Below are 24822 nucleotides of genomic sequence, written 5' to 3'. Positions count from 1 at the left end.
CCCAAGGGTTTCTTTTCGCCGTGCTCCGTTCTGAGATGGAGACAAAGCAGAGCCTCGGTGTCTGGGCTTGAACCCAAGCTCGGTGTCCCCACGGATCTGGCTTGGGTCCATCTGCGTTGTGGCTGACTCCAGTTGGAGAGGGAGAAGGATGCGAGAGGTGATGACGTGTCTGAGCCCCCGTCCTGTGACGGGACGGCCGGGTGCCGCCAGGACTTGGTAGAAGCCATAACCTGCCTGAAAAGCAACCCCTGGTTGGAAAACCAAGGCCAGCAGGGCTACAAGGGCTCACTGGAGTTCACAGCAGCCCTTGTCCTGCTGCGGGTCTGGTGGTCCAGAGTAACACACGGAGAGACGAGGAGATGTGCAGCAGTGTGTGAGGGAAGGGAGCCTTATGTGGAGCAGGAACCAGCGCCAGGCGAGCCCTGGTGGGACTCATTTCCACGTCGTGGCATAGCGCTGACCAGGCAAAGGGAAATGAGCTGCGGGGAGTAGACGGCCTCTAATGAAATGAAGCGCCACATCTTCCTGGAAATGCTCTCAGTAAGACTGAGGGGAAGGGAGGTGAAGGCTGGGTGTAAAATCAGCCAGAAGCAGCCTGCTGTGGTCAAGGTAAAGATGCTCTTTAGCATCTTGCAGAAGGAAGGGAAGAGGAGCATCGTAAAATTGGGTGAAATGATTTGTGAAATAAAGGTGCATCTGGCCTCAAATTCTATCTTCTCCAAAAGCAGCTCAGCTCTGGACACAGCAGGTTGTTCTTGCACACATGTGAGCCTTGGTGAGGCCGTGCCTGCCCATCACTTCGGTGGAGCTGGTCCCCAACACCTAACAGTGCAACATTACATTGCCAGTGCACCCTGTACATGTCTCTATCTGTCTTCTAGGGGGGAGAAATATCAGATGTACAGGGCAAAACTCTGCCAAAGCCCAAGATAAGGCTGCAATTTGTTCCAGAGGCTGGAACAAGAGCTGCTGCTGCTCTGCAATGCCTGGGGGACAATTTCTACCACGCCCCTGCAATGACAGGTGGCAGAGTCCCAGCAAACCTCGTTTATCTCCCCGGTTATTTTAAGTAACCGCAGCAAGTCCCTCCCCATCCCGCAGAGCTGCCTGCGCCATCCCTGTGCGGGCTCTTGACGGGTAGCACGGGTTGGCAGCGTGAGGGAAGACGGATGCCACTGTTCTCAGAGATATGAAGCCTTTCCTGGAGCAAATGAAGTGACTGAGAAGTGCAGGTGCTGCTGAAATCCTGCCTGCGTGTCCTCGTCCGTAAGCAGGGGCGCCTGCCCTATTGCAGTGGGTTGGTGCAATTCGCCTCCGAGCTCCTGGGATGGCATCCTCAGAGCATCCTATCTGCCAGGAATCCAGCCTCATTTCCCCAGATTACATAGCTAATAACTTTAAATAAAGGGGAACTCTGGAAAAAAAAAAAAAAAAGGCAAACTTTACCCAGCAAAGGAGACAGTGAAGACGCTGAGCAAAGTCTTTGTTACCGCTCACATGTTCCGCTCAGCGTTAAACGGGAACAGACCGCAGCAGGTGTGAAGGGATGTGATACAGGCCTGGAAATCCTGGAGCGAGCCGAGGGAAGGCCTCCGAGAAGCAGAGAAAAATGCAACATGATGATGAAACGCAAATATTTTTGCGCATGTGTTTTAAGTGCAGAATCCGGGGCGATCCAGCTGTCCGTGGGCCGCCTTCAGCCAAAAGACATCAGAAGGCAGCGGATGATCTCACCTCGCTGCTCTTAAATTGACAAATCTCCCCCACAGTTGCTTAAGGATCGGGTTCTCTAGAGCTATTCCTCGCCAGCTGTTTGGCAAGCCCTGATGCGGGCCGAAGGTTTTCTTCCCTTCCCTTGCAGCTTCCTTGCGAAGCAGGAAACCGCTTGGGTGCTGGGGGTGGCCGTGGATGGGAGGTAGGACAGCCCGAGCGCATTTCGGAGCATTCAAAGTGTGTCGGCAGCAAACCCTCAGCGTGAGGTCAGCTTTTGGGAGGATAGCGCTGACGTACGGCTTGCGGGGATCAAAGCCCAGGAGAAGCTCAAGCAGGGCTGCCTTTGAAACGCTGGACCCCGCCGATATAATGCGGTCGTTTTATCTGACCTGTGAACATCTCTGACAAGGCATCAGGTCATTAGTCTTGTGCTTGTTATTGTAACATTCGCTGGAATGAAGCGCTGCCATTTTTAAATCACAGCTATCCAAGCGTATCCGAAATTGTAAGCAGTTCCTTTTCCTTTGTTTGAGTATATCCCCACGCCAAGTCATTTGATGCTCGTATCTTCCAAATTGAGCGTGACATTACCAGTGAAAAGCTGCAATTGAGCGTAAAATAATTACTTGAAAAAAAAAATCCGCAAAAATAAAAAAAAATCCATGCCCTAAAAAATGAATTGAAAATGACCCCTATCTCATAAAGTGGTTCTGCTTCGAGCCTGTGATAATAATTGTGCGCTCGGTGCCTGAAGTGCTAAAGAGTCTACTTTTCGTAGAGTGGAATTTAAAAGACTGTCACTCGAAGTTTTTTATATATATATATATATATATATATATATCCTGTGCAGTCACTCCCACCCACAACCTGGTTTTCTTATTTCTGCGAGCTGTGACACATTTTTAAGAGGAGTGGTGTATTTTTAAGCTCCCGCTGTGGCATGCGATGAAGGTCGACCAGCTGAACTGGGATCTCTGAGAGACCGAGAAACAAAACCCCGGTCTCTGCTCTTCCTCTGTGACTTTGGGCCAGGTACTTGTTTTTGCTCCGCTGGCCGTTGTGAAATGCCACGGCAGCTCATCCCTGCTCTTCTGGTGCCTGAGGAGTGAGATTCACCCACATTTCTGGGTGCTCAGCTGTGAAGGTAACGTGGCCATGGCCATATGGCCCTGGCAGCATTGAGATGCTCAGAAGTGTTCACAGCATGGTCTGATCCCAGTGGTTCCCAGCCTGAACTGTGTTTTTGCTGCTGAGATGTTCCTGACTTTAAGCATTGAGCAAAACTGCTCCTGGAGACGTATTTTCAGCTTTCTTACCATTTTTTTCTGTTAGCTTTCAAGTCTTCCCAGATTTTCTTCAGGGATGGCCTTGAGCCACAGCCCCAGGGCCGGCACATGGGGTCCCCTCTGTGCATGCAGCCTCCTCTTGTGTGCCCCAGGATTTCAGCTGCTTGCTTGGCTTCCTCAATGTACTTTGAAGACCCTTCAAAGAAGGGGCAGGCAACAGAGGGGTCAGGGGCGAAGTAATGTTTGCAATTTGAACAGTTCCTCCACTGGTTAGAGAGATCCTGGAACCTGCTCGGCATGAGTTGGCCTTCAGATGCTGGGGACGAAGAGGTAGCCAAAACTCACCGACATTCCTTCTCCATCACCATCCCAGGTTTGTTTTGGTACACGCAGGGCTCTGAACTAATATTTTCACAGATCTATTGTAAAGGTGTTTCTTGGGTAAAACCAGAGCATTTTCCCTTTTCTTCATGTTTACTGGGTGAAGAGGCTTGGTGTCATTATCACTACAAAGAAATGAAATATATTCCCTACCACAAAACCTCGCATTCTTCAGTGTAGAACAAAGGCGCATAAATAACCAGCAGAGGGGACGTGCCTGACCTCTACTATATGTGGAGTTCACTGTTCCAGACCCTTGGTTTTTATTCTGGACAGTGATTTAGAAGGAAAAGCTTTTATCTAATCATGAGCTAGGCCTCAGCACAGCTCCCCAGGCACCGCTAATGGATGGGATGCACGGCGGAGCTTGAAGGATTTTATCCTAGCTGCGTTAAATGGAGAGCTGAGTTTCTGGTGCTGCACACGGTATTGCTTGCTAGATAAGGATTGTACCAGAGGGGCCCTGGGAGCTCCCTTCAAACCTCTGCAGTGCCGGGCAAGCAGGGTTTGGCTGTTTGCTCTGGTACCAGCACTGGGAGCCGAGGATGAGCTGGTAGCTGCTGCCGGAGAGCCAGCGGATGCAATGCAGGGAGGCCCTGTTCCAGGAATTAGCTTTGGTCCCAGAGGATGACTGGGGAAGAAATCATTAATAAGTAGGTTATTGGCAGCAGGACACGATTTCGCTTTCTGATTCATAATCCCTGCTGCTGCCTCTCACAGCTGATATGCCCAGATTTTGGTTTTTGACCTTGCAGTATTTTTTAGCAAGGAGAGGTTATTCAAAATAGTATGAATAGTCTGAATTTGGCTCAGTACTGGGAGCCGAGAGCAGCACAGATCTTTGTGTTTCACATTTACAGTCGTGTTTATGCACTGTGGTTGCAGCCTGGTGTGATATGCTGTGTGTCTGCATTGCCTTTGGTCTTGCTTGGCTGGACACCACGGCGGAGACCTCAGTTCAGGACACGCAGACCTCTGGGGACCGCAGGGCTGCTCTCGTTCCCCATCCCAGCCTGTAGGTGCTGCTCCACGTGGAGGAGCTCACAGCCAGGCATGGAAGGCATGCCACTGATAGGAGAGGCATCGTTCCTCCTGAGAGTGAATTCATATTATCCAGCTTCTGGCATTTTAAGTCACAAAGGGAGAAAACAGTGCACACAAGCAGACTGCAGGACATGAGCTGTGCAGAACCTGGTCGATATTCTGAGCTTGTGAGCTCCTGAGCAAGCCAGAGCAGCAGCCTAAAAGAAGGGGGTGTGATTCCCAAGAAGGGATGACATTTTCCTTCCACCCACATCTGCTAAGACATAGACACAGCGTGAACAGTTACAGCAGTAATAAGCTGCCAGTGGCCATTTACCCTAGTAAACATAGGGATCCTTCATATTCCAGGCCAGCAGTACCTGTGAGGCAGTGTGCATTTTGAAGGAACAAGTAATTTCTCTTTTAGCCAAATTAAAAGGTCTTCTTCTATAGCCAGCAGACTGGATGGGAATAATTAAATTCATTCATTATTTCTCTTCACTTTTATGGACTGAGAACACGGAAAAAGATATTGGAAATACCACACACACCCTCTTTGGAGAAGTACGAGGTGAATTAAAAGTTAATGTCTGGACTGAGAATTGTCAGGAGTTACATAAAAGGAACGAGGAGAAACTCGCTGTTTTCTGTGGGAGCGGGTCTGAACAACCTCCAATTTTGTACCTAAACTGGGCTGTAAAATTTAAGATCTACTCAGACTTTGCACTGTTTCCTAGTGTGTGATGGTACTTTTGTATTTGGCATGCCTTGATGCTTTTACATTCAGCACAATGCACTTTTGAATGTCTATAAAAGGATGACCTTCTGTTGTTTTTTTCCAGAGGTGCTTCGTTTTTAATGCTGGTCACCTTAAGAAACCAGTTGGCATGATTTGAGCTGTTTTAGTGCAAGTAAACAGGCAGGTATTTGAGGTCAATATGATTTTTTTTTTGATTTGCCTTTTAATGGCAGTGCTGTTAAACTTTGTTTCCTTCCCCAGATGAACCAGGCACTGACACAAACAATCTCTTACACCATCTTGAAGCAGGGGGCTGTTTTAACAGTGATGTCACACCCACAGCACACAAATTGCATTGCTGGGCAGTGGGGCACTGCCCTCGGGGTGCTCACAAAGCGCCTTTGTCCAGCGGGTCTGATGCTTCCAAGGACGGAGCACTCAGGAAATGCTCTTGCTGCTTCTTTGCAAATGCCACATCATTTAGCCCTCTACCCTCTTGGGGAGCAGAGAAGAGTGGGACCTGTTACCAGATTTGGGTATATAAAAGGGGTTATGGTCATTGCCTTGAAAAGCAACCCTAGTGTTTGAAAGGTTTTGACTTTGGGAAGCTGTCTCTATTTTTCTGGCTTAATTGTTGCCTGTGAATGATAATTTAAAAGCCTTTCATGAATTCCAACAGTTATATTGAGCAAGACAAACCCAAGACATCTTTTTCCTTTGATGGTTTTGTGTTAGAACCCCATTGTGTGTGCTTTAAGGCTGCCTAATGCTGGTAGGCAATCAGGGAAGACAAGTCTGGTTTTAGTAGTTGCCAGCTGAGCAAAATTTACAAGATGCATTTACTAGATGTTTTGGAGCCTTCCAGTTTCTAAAACAGTTCAGTTCAAAGGACAGTGATTAGCAAAATTCCTCAAGTTCATGAACTCGCAGATCTTATATGCAGTGATTTATGTCTCTGACAAGTAAATTAAGAAACCCAGTGACGTGAAAGACCTCTCCATGTGTCACTTTGTAGAAACAAGCAGAAAACAATTCCAAGATATATAAATTTGGTGTCCTATAGGGAGCTACACCGCTTTTTAGTACACTGGAAAGAGATTTGATGTTGCAAGACAGTTAAGTGAGGACATGCTGCTGAGGCAGCTTTGGGGAATGGCTGTGTTTTAATCTCACTGTTTAACTGAAAGAAGCGTAACGAGGGGAAGAATGACGGCAGTCACCAGATGAACAAGTTGGAGTTTATACTTTGGGCTTGATCTTGTCTTCCCACGTGTGTAGTAAGTTTTTACCTCTCCTGGAAAAAATATTTACCATTCTTGGGGCCATATGTACAGCAGATGATTTTAAAAAGTCAGGAGAGAGATGTACCTCTAACCGGGGACGTAAAACTAGCTGGGGCAATGGGGTATTTAGCAGTGCAAAGTACGTACAGATGCAGCAGCCATCTGCTGTCTGTGCACGCTGCTGTCTTAATCCTTCAGGTCCCACTCCCCTTGGACACCCAGCAGGAGCAGCAAGGCCGAGAGGTCCACGCAGCATGTTGCTGAAAAGCCAGATGAGTAAGCAGAAGGACTAGACACCAGCAGAGCAGTACCAGATAACAGCACAAAATTGTTTAATATCAAGCGTCTGGCAGGCTCCCCTTCGTGCTGGGAGCTTGGAGGTCTCACAGGGTCCGGGCCATGTCTGGAAGTGCCTGCAACTCATTTCTTCCTTTACTAATTTAGAGCCTTTAAAATTTCAAAAATGCCCCTGGCAGCCTGGGAATTCCCTGCGAGAGGCTCCAGCACATCAGCTGGTGCCAGCCCCGAGTCGGGACGGGCTGTGGGGAATCCCTGGGAGCGGTGCCCAGACACGGGGCCTGCTGTGGGGACAGGGAGTGGGGTGGCCTGGGGGCTGCCACGGCCTGGGGGCAAAGCAGGGCATCTGAGGGAGGCTGTGTGATTATTCCCCTAGTAGTTATTGTCTGTGTTCTCTCTGGCAAATGGAAATGTGGAAGAGCTGTTTTGTTGTTTGAGATCCTTTCCTTCAGGGATTCGTCACTTCTGGGGTGTTTCTTTGCTTACATGGTCACAGCCTGTCCCATCTGCACGCTGCCATGGCTCCTGTCCTGCTGGTGCCAACCTCTGCCTGGGGCTGGCGGGATGCCACCAGCAGGCCAAGTCAGGTCATCCAAATTTTGGCATTCCTGCTGCTACTCTGCTTATTGGGTGAGTTGTACACCCCTCTCGCCTCTAGACGTGTGATGAGGTGACTCACTGTCATTGAACGCACGCTCGGTTTTATTAGACACTCATCTCATTTGCTCTCTGTTTAAGAGCCGCGTGTCTCTTTCCTTGAGCATCTTCAGGAAACAATGGGAACAGCTTAAACAGGGGAAGCTCAGCACCATTCACCAAAAAAAAAAAAAAAAAGTCCTATAGGATGTGTCTGGTCAAGTGCTGGATGTGCCATGTGGGAGAATTGAGAATGATGAAGTATTTACTCAAATTGCTGCCTTCCGCTGCATTGAAGTCAGAGCCGCTGAAGGCACTGCAGCGTTTATGACTGATTTCCTAAGCAGTGTAACAAATTGAGATGAGGGCCCTTTTCTTGTAACTCACATGTGCAGCAGAAAGCACTTAGCTAACCTAAATCAGGATTAAATTGCTTTTAAAGGCTCACAAAACATTTCTGAAAGAGACAGGATGAGGAAACCACTTTGCCACTGCAGAGTGTGTCCCCACGATGAGTCCCATTAAGGCCTGATCAAAGAGCCTCGCTGGCGTTTCATTATGGCCTGGCTGCGTACAGGTGAAACTCAGCAGCGGTTTCGACAGCGTAGGCACAGAAATATGCACAGGAGGTGAGTTTAAGCAGGAATCTGGACCATCAAAGAATGTGATTAAGGACAATTTAATGTGCTGAGTAATGCAGCATGATTTGGATGTAATTTATCCTAATCCGGTCTGATCTTTTACAGGAGAATATATTACCAGGCCACAGGGAGGTGAGACCAGGGTCCCATCTGGCCTCCTGTCTCCAGCAGTGGCTTATCGCCAATACGAAAACAAAGCAAATACAGAGTGAGCTTCCCATGTGCATCCTCTCTGCTTCTGGCATTCAGCAGTTATGGGACCTCTTGGGTCAGAGCATCCAGAGCGGGGAGTACAATAGCCACCATTTATCCTCTCCTCCTGAATTTATCTCGTTGCTCTCTGAACCCCTGCCTGGTTTTGGTGATTACAACACAGAACACCAGTGAGCTCTGTGATTAAGCCATGTTGTATGCAGAAGCTCTTCTCTTTGCTTTAAACTGGTGGTTTGTTAGTTCGGCAGGTTTTTGGTTATGAGAATTAGAGAATATTTTCTCTCTCTCTCTGGGTCAATCATGGTTTTGTAGGTTTCTAGTGTTATTGCTGCTCACTTCTGTCTTTCCTAGTCTGGAGGTTCTTCTGTTTATTCTTTCCCTCTAAGGAGGCTAATCCGATTTGAGGGAAGATCATACTTTTTCAAGCAGATCAAGAAGCCTCAGACAGTGCCTTGGGGAAACCCTTTTTTTCCCTGTTTCCACTCCTCCACCACCAGCTGTGCTCCCAGTATTCCTCCTGGTGCGGTAATTCAGCGTCAAAAGCCTTTTTGGACAAGTTCTGTCTGGGCCTCAGCTCGAGGCCTGGAGATCTGTAACTTTACACATTTTCTTCTCTTCCTTCCCTGTCTCCTTTTCCAAGGACTGTCTTGAACATTGCTTTTGGAGAGGATGCTGGTGGTTCCGTATTTCCCTAGCAGAGGTGGTGGCATCCTGCATCCCACAGGCAGGCTCAGCTTGGCGGGCTGTGGGTGACGTCCCTTTTTGGGAGGTTACCTGCAGAAGGGAGGCTGTGTCATTGCAGAACAGAGAGGCCATGGAGGAAGCGTGTAGCTCCAAGCAAAGCCAGCCTGGAACAGCAGAAGGAGCTGTGTCCCCGGCGGGGTACAGCACAGGGTCTCTGCCTCTTCTTAAATTCCCCCTTAGGGCTGCGGTTTAGAAACCTGCATGGTTCATGTGGTTGCCAGCCAGAGGTGAGACCCAACTCCCCTTTGGGAAACAGAACATGAGGGGCCCACCCTCAAATCAGGAATGGCTCAGCAGAGATGAGATAAAAACTCAAAGCCTGTGCTGCATTCTTAAGCTCTCGGCCAGATCGGTGTGATATATGTGAGAGCTCGTTAGCCTGGCCGGTTCGTAAGGTACACGAGAATTTATGGTTCTGATGTTCAGTACTTAATTGGAAACTGTGATCAGATGCATCTTTTAAACATATCCATACATAATGTACGGGCATGTAGATGTGTGTAACGAAATCCCCAAGCACAAGGGGTAAAGCTGCACATGAAAGTCGTTTATTTTTATGACCTCATTTTTATCACTCAGCGTTTCTGTTGTAAATACTATAACAAAGTGACACAAGCTTGGTCATTGGAAGACAGAGATAAATTTGGCCTCTCCGCAAGGGACAACCAAGGTCAGTTTATAGGAGGTGAAGAGCACCTCCACCCAGAGGTCTTGCTAAGGTAAATACATTTTTCTGTCCTGTGGAGAAATTTGCAATCTGAAGGAATAAACAGGGTAAAGCAAAACCAGATGAAGATGTGACTGTTAGGCAAGATCTTGTTTTTATACTTCTTTCCAGGAAAAAGCCTGCCATAAACACTCGTGCTGTCTTTTTCAAGGCCACCAAAGCCTTGCAGTGGAGCATCACATGGCATTAGCTCATTGCCCCGGTGTCCTGCTGCCTCCTGCTCGTGCTGAGCCATCGTTCCCCGGTACTGCCAAGGCTGGGCTTTGCTGTCAGATCACCGGGCTCTCTATCTCACAGCTTGCTGAACTGCTGAATGTGCAGTTCCGGAGCCCCGTCTTCCTCTAGGAGGATAATTTCATCATAAGAAAATGTAATTGTGAACAATTCAAGAGGCTAATTCTGCATTTCATCCGCCCGAGCCAAATACTGAAGCTGCACTCCGGAGCCAAATGAACAATTTCACCGCTGAGGAATCTTGGGACAGAAATCTGCAACATTTCCCAATCGTTCAGGGAAGTGGTGGGTTGCCTTGAACCCACCTCTTGTCCTTCGATACCCTTTCTACACACAAAAGAAAAGCAAACAGCCCCGTGAACACCGGGTCTGAGGGAGGCTGAGTACATCCATGCAGATGTTATTTGTCTCAGAGCACCTCGAACCTGGTGGCAGAGCTTGACAGCTCAAGCTGTCCTCTGTGGGGCTAATTTCCAGTCCCTGCTGAGTGCAGGGCAGAGGGCAATGCTTTTTCTTGTGCTGCACTTCCCCTTTGTGATACAAATCCATGGGTTCATGCAGGAGCATTGCTGGAGAGGAGGCAGCGTCCATCTCTTTACAGCCTGGGCTTTTCTGTGCGAGCTAAGGTTACCCAGGTAGGGAAGATGTTTTCTGCACATAGGGAAGAGTTTCCAGCGTAGCGCTTTGAGATTCTCGGGGAGAAGTTGGGTTGTTTTTCACTTTGTTGGCTTGAAAGAAGCTGGTGGAAGCCAGCCCTAAATGAGGACCTCCAGCTGGGTCCCGGTGAGCCAAACTGGGCCACTGTTGTTCTGTGATGCTGACAAAATCACTGCAGCCTAAGCAGAGATATATAACATATAAATATATACACATTTATATTAATATATATAAACTGTGCTGGTTTTCAGTGCCGGAGCATAGCCACTCTGTGAAAACAACAGAAAGGTGGCAGGAAGGCAAATTTTTCTCTTCTGCAGTGTCTCCTTTCTCTTAAGGAGCTGATTTCACAACATGGCCCTACCCTCCTCGGCAGCAAGCAGAGACTGCTACCAGCCAGCAGAAAACGCCTGTGTTTGAAGTCAGGTCGCCAGTTTTGCTTCTTGCCCCCTCAAGTCCCTTTTGCTGGCGGCAAGGAATTCTGGAGTCTCGGGGCTGCCACAATGGGAGCCTTTCTGACCCGGCTGAAAAGCTCGACCTCTGCTCAGAAAGGACAGATTCATGTTCGAGAGGGTTCCACAATGCAACGATTTATGTCAGGAAATGAACAGAATATTTTGTAAAAAAAAAAAAAAAAAAAAAAAAAAAGCCTCCATCTGTTTATTTGGCTTGGGGAAGAGATCAGCTGTGCCTCTATGATTTCGGAGCACGGAGTGCTGGAGGGGGAGATGTATAGCTGTGTGCATCTACGTTTTTGAGTTTGCCTTCCTGGTGCATAAGATACAGAGCTAATTTTACTTTACTGTGTGTCACGTGGGGCTCAGAGCTCAGGGAATGGAGATACCTTACTGCACATGGCTAAACTTTTGCACTCCTAGCATCATGAGTCTGAATTTTAACCCTGCCCTCTCCATCCAGCTCCTGTACGTTTGTAAAAGTGGTCAGTTGCTCCTCCAGCTGAGTGGTGGCTGAGCACCCAGTGCTAATTCTTGGTCATGTTTGATTTTGTGCTTTGTGAAATCAGCTAGGAGAATTTCAAGATGCAAGAACATTCTCAAGGCTCAGATTCCTGTATGCGTAAGGAGCAGTAGCAAGGTATTTTTGTATTGGCTTACTTTAAAAACCCTGTCCCAGAATCTGATAGCGATGTTAAGAAAAATAGTTCCTGAGAAAGCCGGCAGTCTTCATTACTGACTGCAAACCGTGCGGATGCTGGGAGGGAGAGCGTGGACTTTTCAGTTAAAATATTGCTGTGCTCTTAATCTGCCTGGCAAATCATTGGTGATTAAATGATAATCGGAGCTGTTTGTTTGAAATGTCATCCATCTCCACCGCAGCCTCTCCACAGCACTAAAGAGTTTTAGGAATTAAGGAGCATGGGAACATAGACGCCTCCAATGTATTTAAACATGAATTAGCTAAAGCCAACAAATACAGAACAATTTCCATTTATGTATTAAGCACTCTGGAGGATACAGATTAACCTCCATTACTCAGAGTTTGTCACCGTCTCATCTCCTTTGGACAGCTAACGCTGAGAAACGGACAGAAAGGAGATTTATTTTTCCTTCAGCTTCTGTCTCGCCTGATGAAATGTCTGCTGTGCAGCTCCCCCAGCCGCGCTCCTCCGTGAGCCCTGCCGGCTCCCCACGCTGTGCAGGCACTGCTTACTCTCATGGCCAAAACTCACGCTCGTCTGAAATCTCTGCTCGAGGAATTGAAGCCAAGCCTCGCTTTACTGGCACACAGAGGCCCTGGGCTTCAAGGTGATGTGGAGGAATCCCACCGAGTCAGTTTGCTTGGGTCCACTGCCCCATGGCGAAGGGGAGAAGCCTTTAAAAGAGCCTTTGCATCCCACCTGCAGCACAGATGAAGTTTCTTGATCATAGAATCATAGAATATCCTGAGTTGGAAGGGACCCTTAAGGATCATCAAGTCCAACTCTTGGCACCGCACAGGTCTACCCAAGTTCAGACCATGTGACTAAGTGCACAGTCCAATCTCTTCTTAAATTCAGACAGGCTCGGTGCAGTAACCACTTCCCTGGGGAGCCTGTTCCAGTGTGCAACCACTCTCTCTGTGAAGAACCCCTTCCTGATGTCCAGCCTAAACTTCCCCTGCCTCAGCTTAACTCCGTTCCCGCGGGTCCTGTCGCTGGTGTTAATGGAGAAAAGGTCTCCTGCCTCTCGACACCCCCTTACGAGGAAGTTGTAGACTGCGATGAGGTCTCCCCTCAGCCTCCTCTTCTCCAGGCTGAACAGGCCCAGTGCCCTCAGCCGTTCCTCGTACGTCTTCCCCTCCAGGCCTTTCACCATCTTCGTAGCCCTCCTCTGGACACTCTCCAACAGTTTCATGTCCTTTTTATACTGTGGTGCCCACACATCGAGCACATCGATCAAGCACATCGCCTCCAAGGGGCCATGCAGGAGCAAAGCCGCAGCCTTGCAGTCCCGCCGTTGTAGCTCTGTTCCTCTGCAAACCTCCCTGGTCCTGCACAAGGCTTCTGCTGACCTGCCAAAGCCCCACGGAGCGTGCAGGAGAAACCCCCCAGGCCAAATACAAATCCACAGAATTAGAGATTTGGCTGAAAGATGGACCCAGCATTACAGACATGCCTGCTCACCTCCAGTCTTCTCCTCCACTTGGAACACCTCAGTAGGCTTTTATTGAGCAAATACTGAGATACTCACTTGTTAAGCAACTTTCCAATCGTGTCACTGCTTTTCTTGTAGGTATCTCTGTGTATTTAGATAGATTAAAACACAAACATGGCATGTTTATGTCGTTAACTCTCACTGAGTACAGCAGCAAAGTTAGTCCCTAAAGAAAAGATGCGCCATAAAGCTTTTCCATAACATTATTAATATAACCATCTAAATTAAGGTGGATTCCAAGTGACATATACATTCAGTGACATAATATTTTGGTCTTTCACAAAATTCACGACCAACTAACTGTGTGTAGCTTGATGGGATAACAAGGCAATGATATCTGAGGTGATACTCATGGTCTTCCTTCCGTGTTCGCTGATAGGACTCAAATAGGTGATGTTGTCCTGGTGTCCTACTGATGAGAAAGGAGATCCAGCCTCCCTCTCCTTTGGCATTAAAGCAAGAAGAGTGTGTTCAGCCTTTGTGATGAACTTGGCACCAGCGATATTTTAATATCATTAGCAGAGAGAACTACTTTCCTTGCCAGTAACAAGGCTCAGTGTCAACTAAGGGTGATGCCCCATGGGAAGACCTTAGACAAAACTTGCTATCTTATAATTAAAAAAAAAAAAAAAAAAGGAAATATGCTATTTTTGGGGAAAGACATTTGTTCAAGTATGGAGCGATCCTGGCTGATAGGGAAGGGACCTGCCGGTGCTATTCTTAGTTCCACCTGCTGGTTTCACTGCTTCTCTTGCAGCTATAGCTGAAAGCGAAATTCGGATGCTCGTGTCTGTGCTCACACAGAAATGGAAGAAGTCAGAATGGAAATATGTGTGTGTGTAGAGATAAAAAGATAAAACGAGCCAGAGCTTAAGGGAAAACAAGCTTCCATGGGTAGCTGCAGACATGACTACACCTTTCCTTGGAAGGGTTTTACTTCTGCAAGGCCAGGTTTCTCGTCTGATTGAAGGGCTAGCAGCGTGCCAGGCACAGTCCATGCTGCAGGAGATGAGAGTTTCTGCTTGGAAGTTGTTACAGCTAGGAGAAACCACTGAAGAATTTCCTTTATTGTGTTGGACGCGATCTGGTACTTCGGTTTCACAACAATGCTCCTCTGAAAACAGTGAGGCTACGAGGTATTCACCATCTAGACCGTCACTTGCGAGAGGAGAAAGACATCAATGAATCACATCCTGAATAATAGGACATAAAAAAAATAAATATGGGGTCAGGCAGGGCTCCCTGCTGCTTGCTGCACAAACCTTTCTACATTAGCAGAAGAGAGGAGAACAGCAGGTATACAAGGAGTGCTTTGCCCAGCCGGAGAAATGATTTGCTAGGCCTTCCTCGCTTTCTATTTCAGTAGTGAGATTTTTCTCATCTTTGCTGGGAGGAACAAGTTTTGGCTTTCACAATTTCACTGGGTTTTATTTCGGAGGGTTTTATTTCTAGGCCCATTTTACTGCTTTGTCCTGATTTTATGAGGGAAACGTGGGTGTAGGAAAAATGTACGAGACAGGGAGACGGGGAGACGGGGGGTCCATGTCTGAACTCCCAAATTAGAACATGATAAAACTAGAGCAGGAGCAAAGATTAGTGTGAAAAAGTTCTTTATGGAGTAATATCTCTTGTCCTCATGTGATCTGCATGGAGGAAGAGGAAAACAGTTTCAAATATCTGTTTTTTTGTTTGTTTGTTTTCATTTTTTTTTGTTTTGTGGTGTTGTTTTTTTTTTTTTAATCTCTGCCTTCTTTAAATTGCATGGATGAGTCATTTATGATTCCTTTATAATTAAAAGAAAAAAAAAGTCATTTAAAAGCTTACTGCAGTCACACACACAGGCCCAGGGACTGAAGTGATCACCAACCTTCTGCACGGTGGGGTATTGGGTTAAAGCAAACGGTGTGCGGGGATCCCAGCAGCGTTTCCCCTCCTCACCATTTAGCACTGTGAAATGCGAGGCAGCTGAAGGCAAGGACCAAGCAGAGGCAGCCACGTGCTGGGGGCACTGGGCTGACAGCAACCGCAGAGCTCCACGCTGGCGTGGGAGCAAAGCTGGGGCTGCTGATTAGATTTTGGGGGTCGTGCCTTCCCCAGCTCGTTGTGAGGGGTCTCTGTTTTGGGCACCATCTAGTGAGCATTATATCTGCATATGATATCACTTCTGCAGAAGAAGCAGCCTATTCATCAGCAGTAGCATCTTCACATCAAATCCCACAGCAGGCATGACTGCGGAAACAGGCATTTAATTGAAACAGAAGCGACGCTGGAAAATTCAGAGAGGGTGCAAAAAAATCCTGGATGGTTGTTACTCACTGGAAGCACATCCTAGACGTGCAAGGCACGGGGTGCATGCGGAGTGCTGGGAGAAGCAGCTGATTGAGATGTAGCTCTGCCCTTCAGACACGCGTTGTTTCTTCAGATGATCCCCTGAGCTGGCTTGAAATTCAGTGCATGAATTAAATACACACTTCGGGGTAGCTGGGGGCTCCTTTTTTCACTGTCCCCTTGGAGCACGCAGCGTGCTGCAAGGGACAACCCCGCTCCTGGCAGCCCGGGACATTCAGAGGCTGCTGCCACCCCTGCGGTGGGATTCCTGCAGCCTCCTGCAGGGAGCCTGGATGATTTTCCCAGCGTTATCACTGCCGGGTGTGCAGTGTGTGACCGTGCTGCGGGCACTGTGCCTGACACTGATGCCATCGCTGCCTGCTCTGCCCCTGCCCCGGCTCCCGGCTGCGCAGACCCTTTCAGAGCCAGGGCTGAGATTTTCCTGAGAGCGCCGGGGGGAAGCACAGCCGTAGCAAAGTGTCTCTGTCCTTGCTTCTGCTTATCCGAATCAGTTCTCACAGCTCTGTTCTGTAATTTCTTCCCACTTCTGTAGCAGCTTTTTGAGCTTTCAGCTGCTCTGTCAAAAGCAAAGGTGCCGACACCCTCGAAATCCCTATAAAAAGTAAGGGGTCATTCCCCATCCCGGAAAAAAGAAGGAGGGACAAAGTTTGGGGTGTTTTTTTTTTTTCCTCAGGGAAGACAAGTGCGTGTCAGAGATAGCTAGGAGGGATCTGGAGGTTATGCACAAATTAAGCAGCCCCTGAAAGGAGGGGACTGCGAGCCAGATAAGCCCGTAGCAGCCGCAGCCCTGCAGCGAGCAGCTAACGTTCCCCTTCCTCTCCAGGGGAACACCAGGGGTTAATTCAGTAGCCACGCGTTTAATAGCTCGATTTAAAGGGGAAAAAATGACACCCTTCTCCCCTGCCTTGCTGCTGGTGGATGGTTTGCTCTGTCTAGTTGATCACATGCTCCCCCAGCCCCTGGTGCTGCAGAAGCCCCAGCTGCTGCTGCTGATGAGCCGGTGCTGCTCAGGATCTGTCCCAGCCCTTGCCTGTCAATGCCTTGCAGCCCTGACCTCCTCTTTAAAGGAGGGAGTGGGCAGGATGAGCCCTTGAGCATATGGGTGGAAATTTGGGACGCGCCCCTTCTCTCGCCACCGCTTCCAGCTCTAACCATGTCTATTTGTTGTTGTCTTTTTTTCAGGGACTATGGATCTTCAAAGAGAAAATCAGGTAAGACACCAGGCTTTCTATGTTCTGCATGGTTACAGAGAGGACTTTTTTTTTCTTCTTTCCCCTTCTCCTTTTCAAACCTTCCCTTTATCTTGTGCTGCATGAAACTGTGTAGCAGTTTAACTTTGGGTTGCTGAAGCCTGCTACAGACAGGCATCAGATTATTTCTTCCCTGCTAGAAAGGAAAAGAAACCTGCCTTATACAGTATTGCAATTGAAATGACTGCTTTCCTCTAACTGTATTTATGCAGCCCTCTCTCTAATCCAAGAAAGTAATTGTGTTCAATTTCTTTATATTTTTTTTCCTTAAGTATGTCTTTACCTGAGCTCAGTCAAAATGCAGCCTGAGAGTTGTGGATCCTTTTCATGGGGGTGGAAAAGGGAGGAAATGCTTTTCTGTTCTGACCTGAATCTTATTTTTGCCTTTCTAAAAGGATGTGGTAAGGCTTCTGATGCAAAATGTTCTCTGTGCCTGTGTCAGGGTTTGGGCTGAATCAATGGCTCAAGCTCAGTGTTTTGTTTTTAACTCCTGGATTCAGATGTCCTATAAAGCCCTAATCTGAAACTACACAAAACCAAATTTTCTCCTCCCCTTGGAGCTCTCGGTGATTTTTACAGATGTGCTTTCAATAGGGAGTAGGGACATGTAATTACGGGCCTCTGCATTTGGCTGCTCTGAGCTGGACGTGGTTGGTTTCCCCCTCCCTTCTCCTAAGCACCTGCAACTCTCATTGACTTTGTTTGGAGTCCTGGGTGCTCCAAATCGCAATCAGGGCATCCAAAGGGGCCTTTTGGACCATTAGCAACTCCTGGAAAACTCTGGCCTGTGTGGATGGGAGGGGAGGGTTTTATTTCTTTACTTTTTTTCCTCTTTAAGATGATGATGATGAAGAAACACTGCAATGGCTGGGTCTCTGGGCAAGATGAATGCGAAGTACTGATCTCAGTGAATGTTGCTACCTAGATTGATTTGCTAATTATGAGAGCTTTTATGCTGCAGCCCTGTAATAAGCTAAGTGATACAGTGATGCAGAGCTGTTCCCTGACCCTGCCATCCTGTGCATTAAATGGCTGTTCCCTTTGCAGGCCAGTGCCTGTGGTGCTCTTCCCCTGAGTTCATTCAGCAGTTACTGCAAATGCAGGTGGGGGTGGTAGCAAAGGGGCAATGTGGCACGAGGTGCTGGCCTGACACTAGAAACTGGAGGAGATTTCATCTTCCCCTTGTCCTACAAAGCTTCTCTCTGCGTTGCAATTAAAACGGGTCCTTTTACAGAGATGCAGGTGCACTTCTAGCACATAACATTAAGTGAACTTTGCACTGTTTGCGCAAAATGGACGGTGAATTAAATGGGCAGCGGTGCTCTCCAGAGGGGCAGGCTGCAAAGCTGCGAGAGCTCCTGGCTCGCAGTGCCCTATCCAGAGCGCCAAGTGCTTTGGGGCCCTGCAAAATGTGCTGAGAAATGCTGCTGAAGTCCCTGGGGCAACCTGATTTAGCACTGACCTAGAACAGCCCCAGAAAACCAGGAGAGCTCTGGGGCCAGTGCCCCAGTTGTCATACACAGGAGCTACAGCATTGCTCTTGCAAGGGATGCGAGGAATTGTTCCTGCTCTATTCCTGTGGCTCTGTGGAGAAGCTGGGACTGATCTACCATGATGCTGGGGGAAGAAGGATTAAGTTGAGCCTGTGGAGCTGAGGCACCAACTGTGCCTGGTGCTCTCCACTGGCCTCCTACCATGAGGCATCCCCAGAGCCCTGCTCATCCATCCAGGAGGCCAGGGCTCAGGCTGGGCTCCCCCTCCTTGTCCCTCCCACCTCTGTGTGCTGCTGGGGCTCCTTTTGGGGCAATTTCTTCTCTGCTTCTTGCTGGCTGTTACTGCTTGCAGGATGTGGAACCAGTGGGGTTTTCGGGATGCTCTTTCTCCACTTAGGCTGCACTGACAGGAATGCGAAGCAGCTCCCTGACCAAAGGGAGCTGGATAAAGGGGCTCTGTTCTCAGCCATCTTCTCGCCTGAATTTAGGGTGGCGGGGGAATGCTTGGTTCTGCCTGGAGCTGGATGTTGTGGGAGTACGTGCACAACGAGCCAAGGAACATGCCCAGGGAGTTGGTGGTTACAGCCTCTAACAAAGAGCGGCTTTATGACACTTGATCTAGCGAGGGGGTAAATAAGCACAGCTTCCCAGCCTGCCTTGTAAAGAGCCTTTTAAGATAACAAATAACTTTGAAGCACAGTTTCCTCTGTAGGTGCGAGCACGACTCCATCCTTAAATGGGACAAAGCGGCACTTTTAAGTGCAAATGTCTCCCAACAAATCGGACCTGAGAGCACACATTTTGCCTTGACCAAGGATGAGCTGGGAGGAGACTCCTGCACGTGAGCACAGCCATCCCCTGCTGTCAGGCAGGAATCTTGCAGCTGCTGCATCTCAGGCGTGGCAGGCAGGGCACGAGCGTGCTGATGGCAGAAACATTTGGGGAATGCCTCCAACAGCCAGCGCCACCTCTGTGCTGACCTCTGCCTTGCCAGCGAGTGCATTTCTAGCTGGTCTCGTGCTCAACCCTTAAAGCAGGGAGAAATTGGAGAAGTTCAGAGTTGAAGAGGAGTTATGGAAACATTTATCACTGCAGCTGATACTGGTTGTAAACATTTGGAGACCTCCTGAACCACGCGCAGCAGCGTGGCCCTAGCTTAGCTAAACAGAAGGGTCTTGCAGTGATCTGGGGCATCTCTGCATGCCAGCCCTGAGCCAGGCTTCCTCCTGTGCAAAGAGCTCTATAAACACGCAGCCCTTCCCTGGGCTGTGATCTAATTATAAACGCTTTAACCTGCAGCCAGCCCCGAGAGCTGGAGCTTTGCTGAAGCAGCTGAGGCTCTGCGTAGGCACGGGCATTTGGTGTGACCTCAAGCACCACGTGTGCTGTTACCTTGGATTTCTGGGGCTTTGCTTGACGTGCCGCAGAGCTGCTTTGGAGAGCTGCCTTCATATTTCCAGTCAATTGAATTGTTGCTCTATGACCATCTGTCAGCACCGATGAGGCCTCATTACAACTGCGAGGAGCGGTTCTGGTGGGCATAATCTGCGTGCTTGCAACAAGTGCTCCCATCCAGGTCTCTCTGAAGACCCTCTGTAGCAAACAGGGAAAGAATTGCCCTTCAGACTGATCCCTCAGTCGTGTTAACCAAGGGAACAGCAGCTCATTTGTCACTCCAAATAGGTGCTAGTTCTGCACAGGCATCCGCTGGGGCTTTCTCTCCTCAAATCAAAATAAGGGCAGAATGACTTGGAGCCTGGTAAGGGATATTTGCATGGTACATTATGAACCACAAATTAGGTTAATCCACTCTCCCAACCCTACCAGCTCCCATCTGTGCATGGTGAACTAATTAACCCTTGAGACATCTGCTAATCCTGATGTGGCTTGTAAAAAGCAGTTGGAGGACGTTTCTCCCCAGGGATGTCCCCCATACTCACACTACACTGTTGCTGGCTAGAACAAGCTCCAAACTCCTGGAGTGTGTTTCTCCCTTTGCTGAGAATCTTTCTTTACTTGTTTAATGCCAAAGTTGTTAGATTCTCAGTTGTGATGCTGGAGCAAGCATCTGAGACCTGGTATTTGGTGGCAACAGGGAGGTGACACGGGCTCCAGGGCTTTTCCATACTGAATCTTCATGCTCCTTGATTACTGAGAGTTCCCCTTTTTAACAAAGATGGCAGAAGATGCTGTTTCACCTCTGCTTTCAAGGCTAAGGAATCTCTTTCTGCCACCTGCCCTGTGGGCAGCCAGGCTCTTGTGCACACTCCTTTAGTGCCTGCTAGCAAAAGCACTGCTGGACCCCCCCCCCATTTCTGAAAGCATAACAAAATCCCCCCCTGCTTGCTCGCTCTTGCTGGCTTTGAGCTGCTGCTTAGTGGCTTTTTCTTACCCCTCATTGCTGTGGGGTAGGATGTCCCCCTCTGAGGGGAAATAAACCTTAGGTTTATGGCTCCAGCAGCACCGCGGTGTCTCCCCTCTCTAATTGATCGGATCCTGCCTGCATCAAGCTGGCCAGGCTCTGGCGGAGGCTGCCAGCTGAAGGCTGTTTAAATAGCCCCTGGAACTGAGCACTTAGAGAATTAGCTCAGCAGCTCGCTCCAAGCCAGTGGTGCTTTGGTGAGGACGTCGACGAGGCTTGGCTTCCCCAGCACAGAGAAGCATCCTTCAGCTCGGTTCCCACGTCCAGCTCTTGGACTCGCAGAGCACTGCAGCACTCAGATGACAACCTCCGGTCCCTTCCCGTTCTGCAGCCTGAAATGAGGAAGGATGTATCTGCTGGCTAAGTAAATAAAAACTTCAGAGTGCATTTGAAGCCACTTCTCAAATTCTGTCTCTTTATAGATGTCTCTGTAATGCTCTCTTATCCCTCAACGGGGAAATTAAGCGGAGCTGAGAGAGGGGACGGCAACTCCAGCCTGAGGGCCTCCAAGTGAAGGAGAAGCAGAGCGCTGGGCAGGTCTTGTGCCACCTTTAGGGAGATGCCTCAATTGCTGTTTGAGTTATCGGGGATAGATTTTTCTCCTTTCTTTGTAGTTACAAAGGAGAATGGCTCAACTCTTTGCTCTTTTTTGGGTTTGTTGTGGAGCTATGCTCATCACCTCAGAGCTTAACCTCTTTGGTCCTGTCACACCACACGTCTAGCCTGCGCTTACAGCTCTGTGGCTTGTCTTGCGAGTTTCTTTTCTTTTTATAAATGACTTTATTTTCTTAACTTCAGTTTGAACTGCCTCCTTTTGAGGTAATATGGAGGAAATGAATGGTGTGTGCTAGCCCTTCTGGGCTTAATCATTCAGCGGGCTTACAGATGTGTGAGCCATTAGCTGAACCTGTGTGGCTGGGGCTGTTTCTACCTGTCCCAGGACCTAGGAGTCGACCCCAGGGATGAAGTCTTTATGGCATGACTATGAACATGGAGTCCCCTGCTAGCTCATGGCTCTCTGGCAGGCGTTTAGCTGTGCATGGGTATGGGGAGAGGAGAGGATGCAGAGCTTCCAGCCTTAGCAGGTATTTTGTGATACTTAAGAGATGGGTTAAATGTCTTGATTTCCTTCTGCCCTTCCTCTCCCCCTGTAACTACCAAGAGGAAGACTGAATCTTTTAAATGGGCCTTCAAAGGGGCTAAACCTGAGAGCAAGCTTATGAAGATGTTGGAAAAATCCAATTAACTACCGTGGTGAATCCCACTGTGAGGCTGCGCATCTTCTGTCTGGGTGATAACTCAGCAGATGTCTTCGGGCGACCTGTGTGGAGTGCGTGAGTGACGAAGCAGGCAGCTGGTTGTTGCTTAATGAACCTGAGCTGAGGTGAGAGCAGCAGCAAAGCTAAAACGTGGTTTTCAACCCAAATGCGAGTTTCAGGCATTCTGTTCTCATCGTTCATTTCTCTCTGACATCTGTCTCCCTGTACTCCATCCGAAAGGAAAGCTTTGGCCAAGAAGAGTTTTTTGTTTGTTTTTTAAGGCAGTGAATGGGGATCTAAGTTTGTCCAAGCTCATGGCAAGGCCCCAGGAACATCTTAAACCACACAGCTTGGGCTCAGTGTCTCAGTCCTTGCAAGAACTCTGTGGTGCGACGTGATTCCTGCAGGCTGAGGCACGTGCTCTTGTTTGTGCCCTGATGAATCACATGTGCGTGCCGTGCTCCTCGCCTTGTTTTCTGCAATTAGTCCGTGCAGGAGCAGTGATGGGGACTGCCTTGGTGTCCTTGGGCTGGGTGCTGAGGCTGGCCTGGGGCGTTTGCCAGCCGCTGCTCCGCAGCTTCACAAACGTGTGCGGACAGGAGTGCTCCTGCTCAGCAATCAGGATCTCCTCTCCCACTTACAATTAACCTCCTTGGCTCCATGTACTAATTACCACATGGAATTTAAACACCAGAGCAGATTCTGGCAGAACATCTTGGTTCTCACTTAGTGCTTTTTTTTTTTTTTTTTTTTTTTTTAAGCAAGAGGATAAAGGGAATTAGTAATAAAAGAAGGGTAGAGTAAGCAGAAGCGTAGCAACCAAGGCCCAAAACAAAATTTAACATGTGGTTACTGGGGCTGAGCATCCTGGGCCTTGGTCTGGAGGGAGCCAGGAGTTCTTGACCCTGATGTGCGTCCTCGGTCCAGTTCCTGATGGCAGAGCTCCCTCTCCTCACGATGGAGATTTAATCCCTCTCCTAGCGAATGTGCTCCTCTCTCACTGCCGTTCCACTCACTGGCTTTTGCCTGATGTAATAATTCCCCAAGCAGCTCACTTTCTTTCCTGATTTATTTTAATCAAGTCTGTGAGTTACCACGTAGCTGAAGCAACATCAGCTCTGCCAAAGCAGGGCTGTTTGCTCTCTGCTCAGCTGCACCGGCACCGAGAGGGGTCTGAGGAAGAGCTCTGGCTACGCCAGGCTGCCTCCATCCCCGTGTGTGACACCGTTTTGCATCTCTGGTCGTGGTGTAAATCTGTCCAGTCCACCCTCCAAGCCCAGCCTGGGGGATTCTGGCAGGAGGAAGCTGATCTCGCCATCCTCCTCGCACACCACATTTTTAACGTCGCTGTTTAAACTGAGACGCTTTGGCCTTCTGCCTGAGGCTACTGAAGAGAAGAGCAGATAGAGGAGTTTATTCTTTTTATTTCAGCCTTCCTGCTGACGAGATGTGTAGCCTGCTGGCTGTACGGGCTCGCTGGCCTATTCTGGGTGGCCCAGATGCTGGGGGGAGGAAGACGAGGACAGGAGAGGAGCAGTTGTGTGTGCCTTGTGTGGGCTTTCTGCTTCGCCGCCCGGCTTTTAAGCTGAAGTGTGGGGACAGGGTGCGGGATTAGGGAAAGGAATGTGTTTGTGCTCCCTGCGCTTCCCAGCTCGCAGCTAACACTGCGCAGAGCCCCGCGTCGGGGGGAGAGGGCCGGCTGGGCAGGGAAGGGCTGCAAGAATGAGGTGTGGCTGGAGCACGGCGATGGAAGGCAGGACAGCATGCACCCTGCTGAATGCCCCGGTGCTTTTGTCTCTAAAGGGGTGTGATGGCTTTTCTGCTGATTTTTTGGGGAGTCCTCTGTTCTCCGTCTGCTCCTGTGCTGCCTTCCTGCTCTGTCTGACAAGTGGCAGATGGTGCTAACGCTGCCTGCGTGGGATTTTCCTCTCCTGCTCGCAGGGAGCTGTGGTATCAGGTTTTCATTTTGCTGCCTTCGATAAGGCAGGTGAGAAATGCACTCAGGGGCTGGAGTGCACGGTGATGGTCCTCAGCCTCTGCAGGAATCTGTGCGTGGCACCGGCGGGCTCCAGCTGCATGGGAGGGAGGAGCAGAGCTTTCACCCAGGGGTTGGGATAACAATATCAGGCTGGTGGGCACCTGAAACTCGAATCTCTTGTGAGAAGGAAACCTGGATGGCAGGGTGCGTGGCCTTAAAAAACTGAGAGCACTGACCCCACAAACAGTGTTCCCTAAGGGCCTGAAGCTTAGGGCATGATTTTTTCACCGTCACGTTTGGGTTAGCCTGTGCACAGCCATGTGACAGGCAAAACCCTCACTGGTCTGACGTGGCTGGGGTGGCTCCTCTAATCAGAGATGGCTGCAAACATTCCTTCTAGGTGCTCAGCAGGGGTTATCACATATGCATTTGTGGGCCAGCTCAGCCTGCTGCCAGCTAAACCAGGCTGCCCGGACACGCTGCTGCTGCACTGCGCTCCCTGCGCTTGGCTGGGGGACTTCTTGCAGTAGGGATTTGATCCTGGCTCTTTTTTTTTCCCTTTTCTTTTTGAGTGTTTGAGCCATGCACGACTCCTGGCGTTCCTACGTACCTGTGACTTTCCAAGTGCGATGGCCGGGGGCTCTCTGCCGTCCTCCTTGGCAGTGTCGAGGGCTTTTTCTTACCCCCCTCAGACGAGTGATGCTCTCAGTTTGTACAGCTGTAGGTGTGGGCTGGTGTTCAGATATTCCAGGCAATTTCCAGCAACTCTGGGAACTTCTACAAAGCTGTGTGTGCAGGGAGCATAGCACTCATGTGGGAAGCAGCCCTCCTCTGCCATGTGGA

At 49.1% G+C, this 24822-nt stretch overlaps 1 protein-coding gene across 6 annotated transcripts in view; it reads left to right on the top strand.

The window, feature by feature from the left end:
• Positions 1-24822, top strand: part of SH3PXD2A (SH3 and PX domains 2A) — a 235859-nt gene that overhangs the window by 122278 nt on the left and 88759 nt on the right. For all 6 annotated transcript variants that reach the window (XM_072039762.1, XM_005008929.6, XM_013102131.5 and 3 more), the window contains one exon: positions 16760-16788. In XM_072039762.1, the coding sequence (XP_071895863.1) occupies positions 16760-16788 (29 nt within the window). The remainder of the gene's footprint in view (positions 1-16759; positions 16789-24822) is intronic.

This window comes from Anas platyrhynchos, chromosome 6 (assembly GCF_047663525.1).
Source record: "Anas platyrhynchos isolate ZD024472 breed Pekin duck chromosome 6, IASCAAS_PekinDuck_T2T, whole genome shotgun sequence".
NCBI classification, from domain to species: domain Eukaryota; kingdom Metazoa; phylum Chordata; class Aves; order Anseriformes; family Anatidae; genus Anas; species Anas platyrhynchos.
This window is presented reverse-complemented; position numbering and strand designations above follow the sequence as displayed.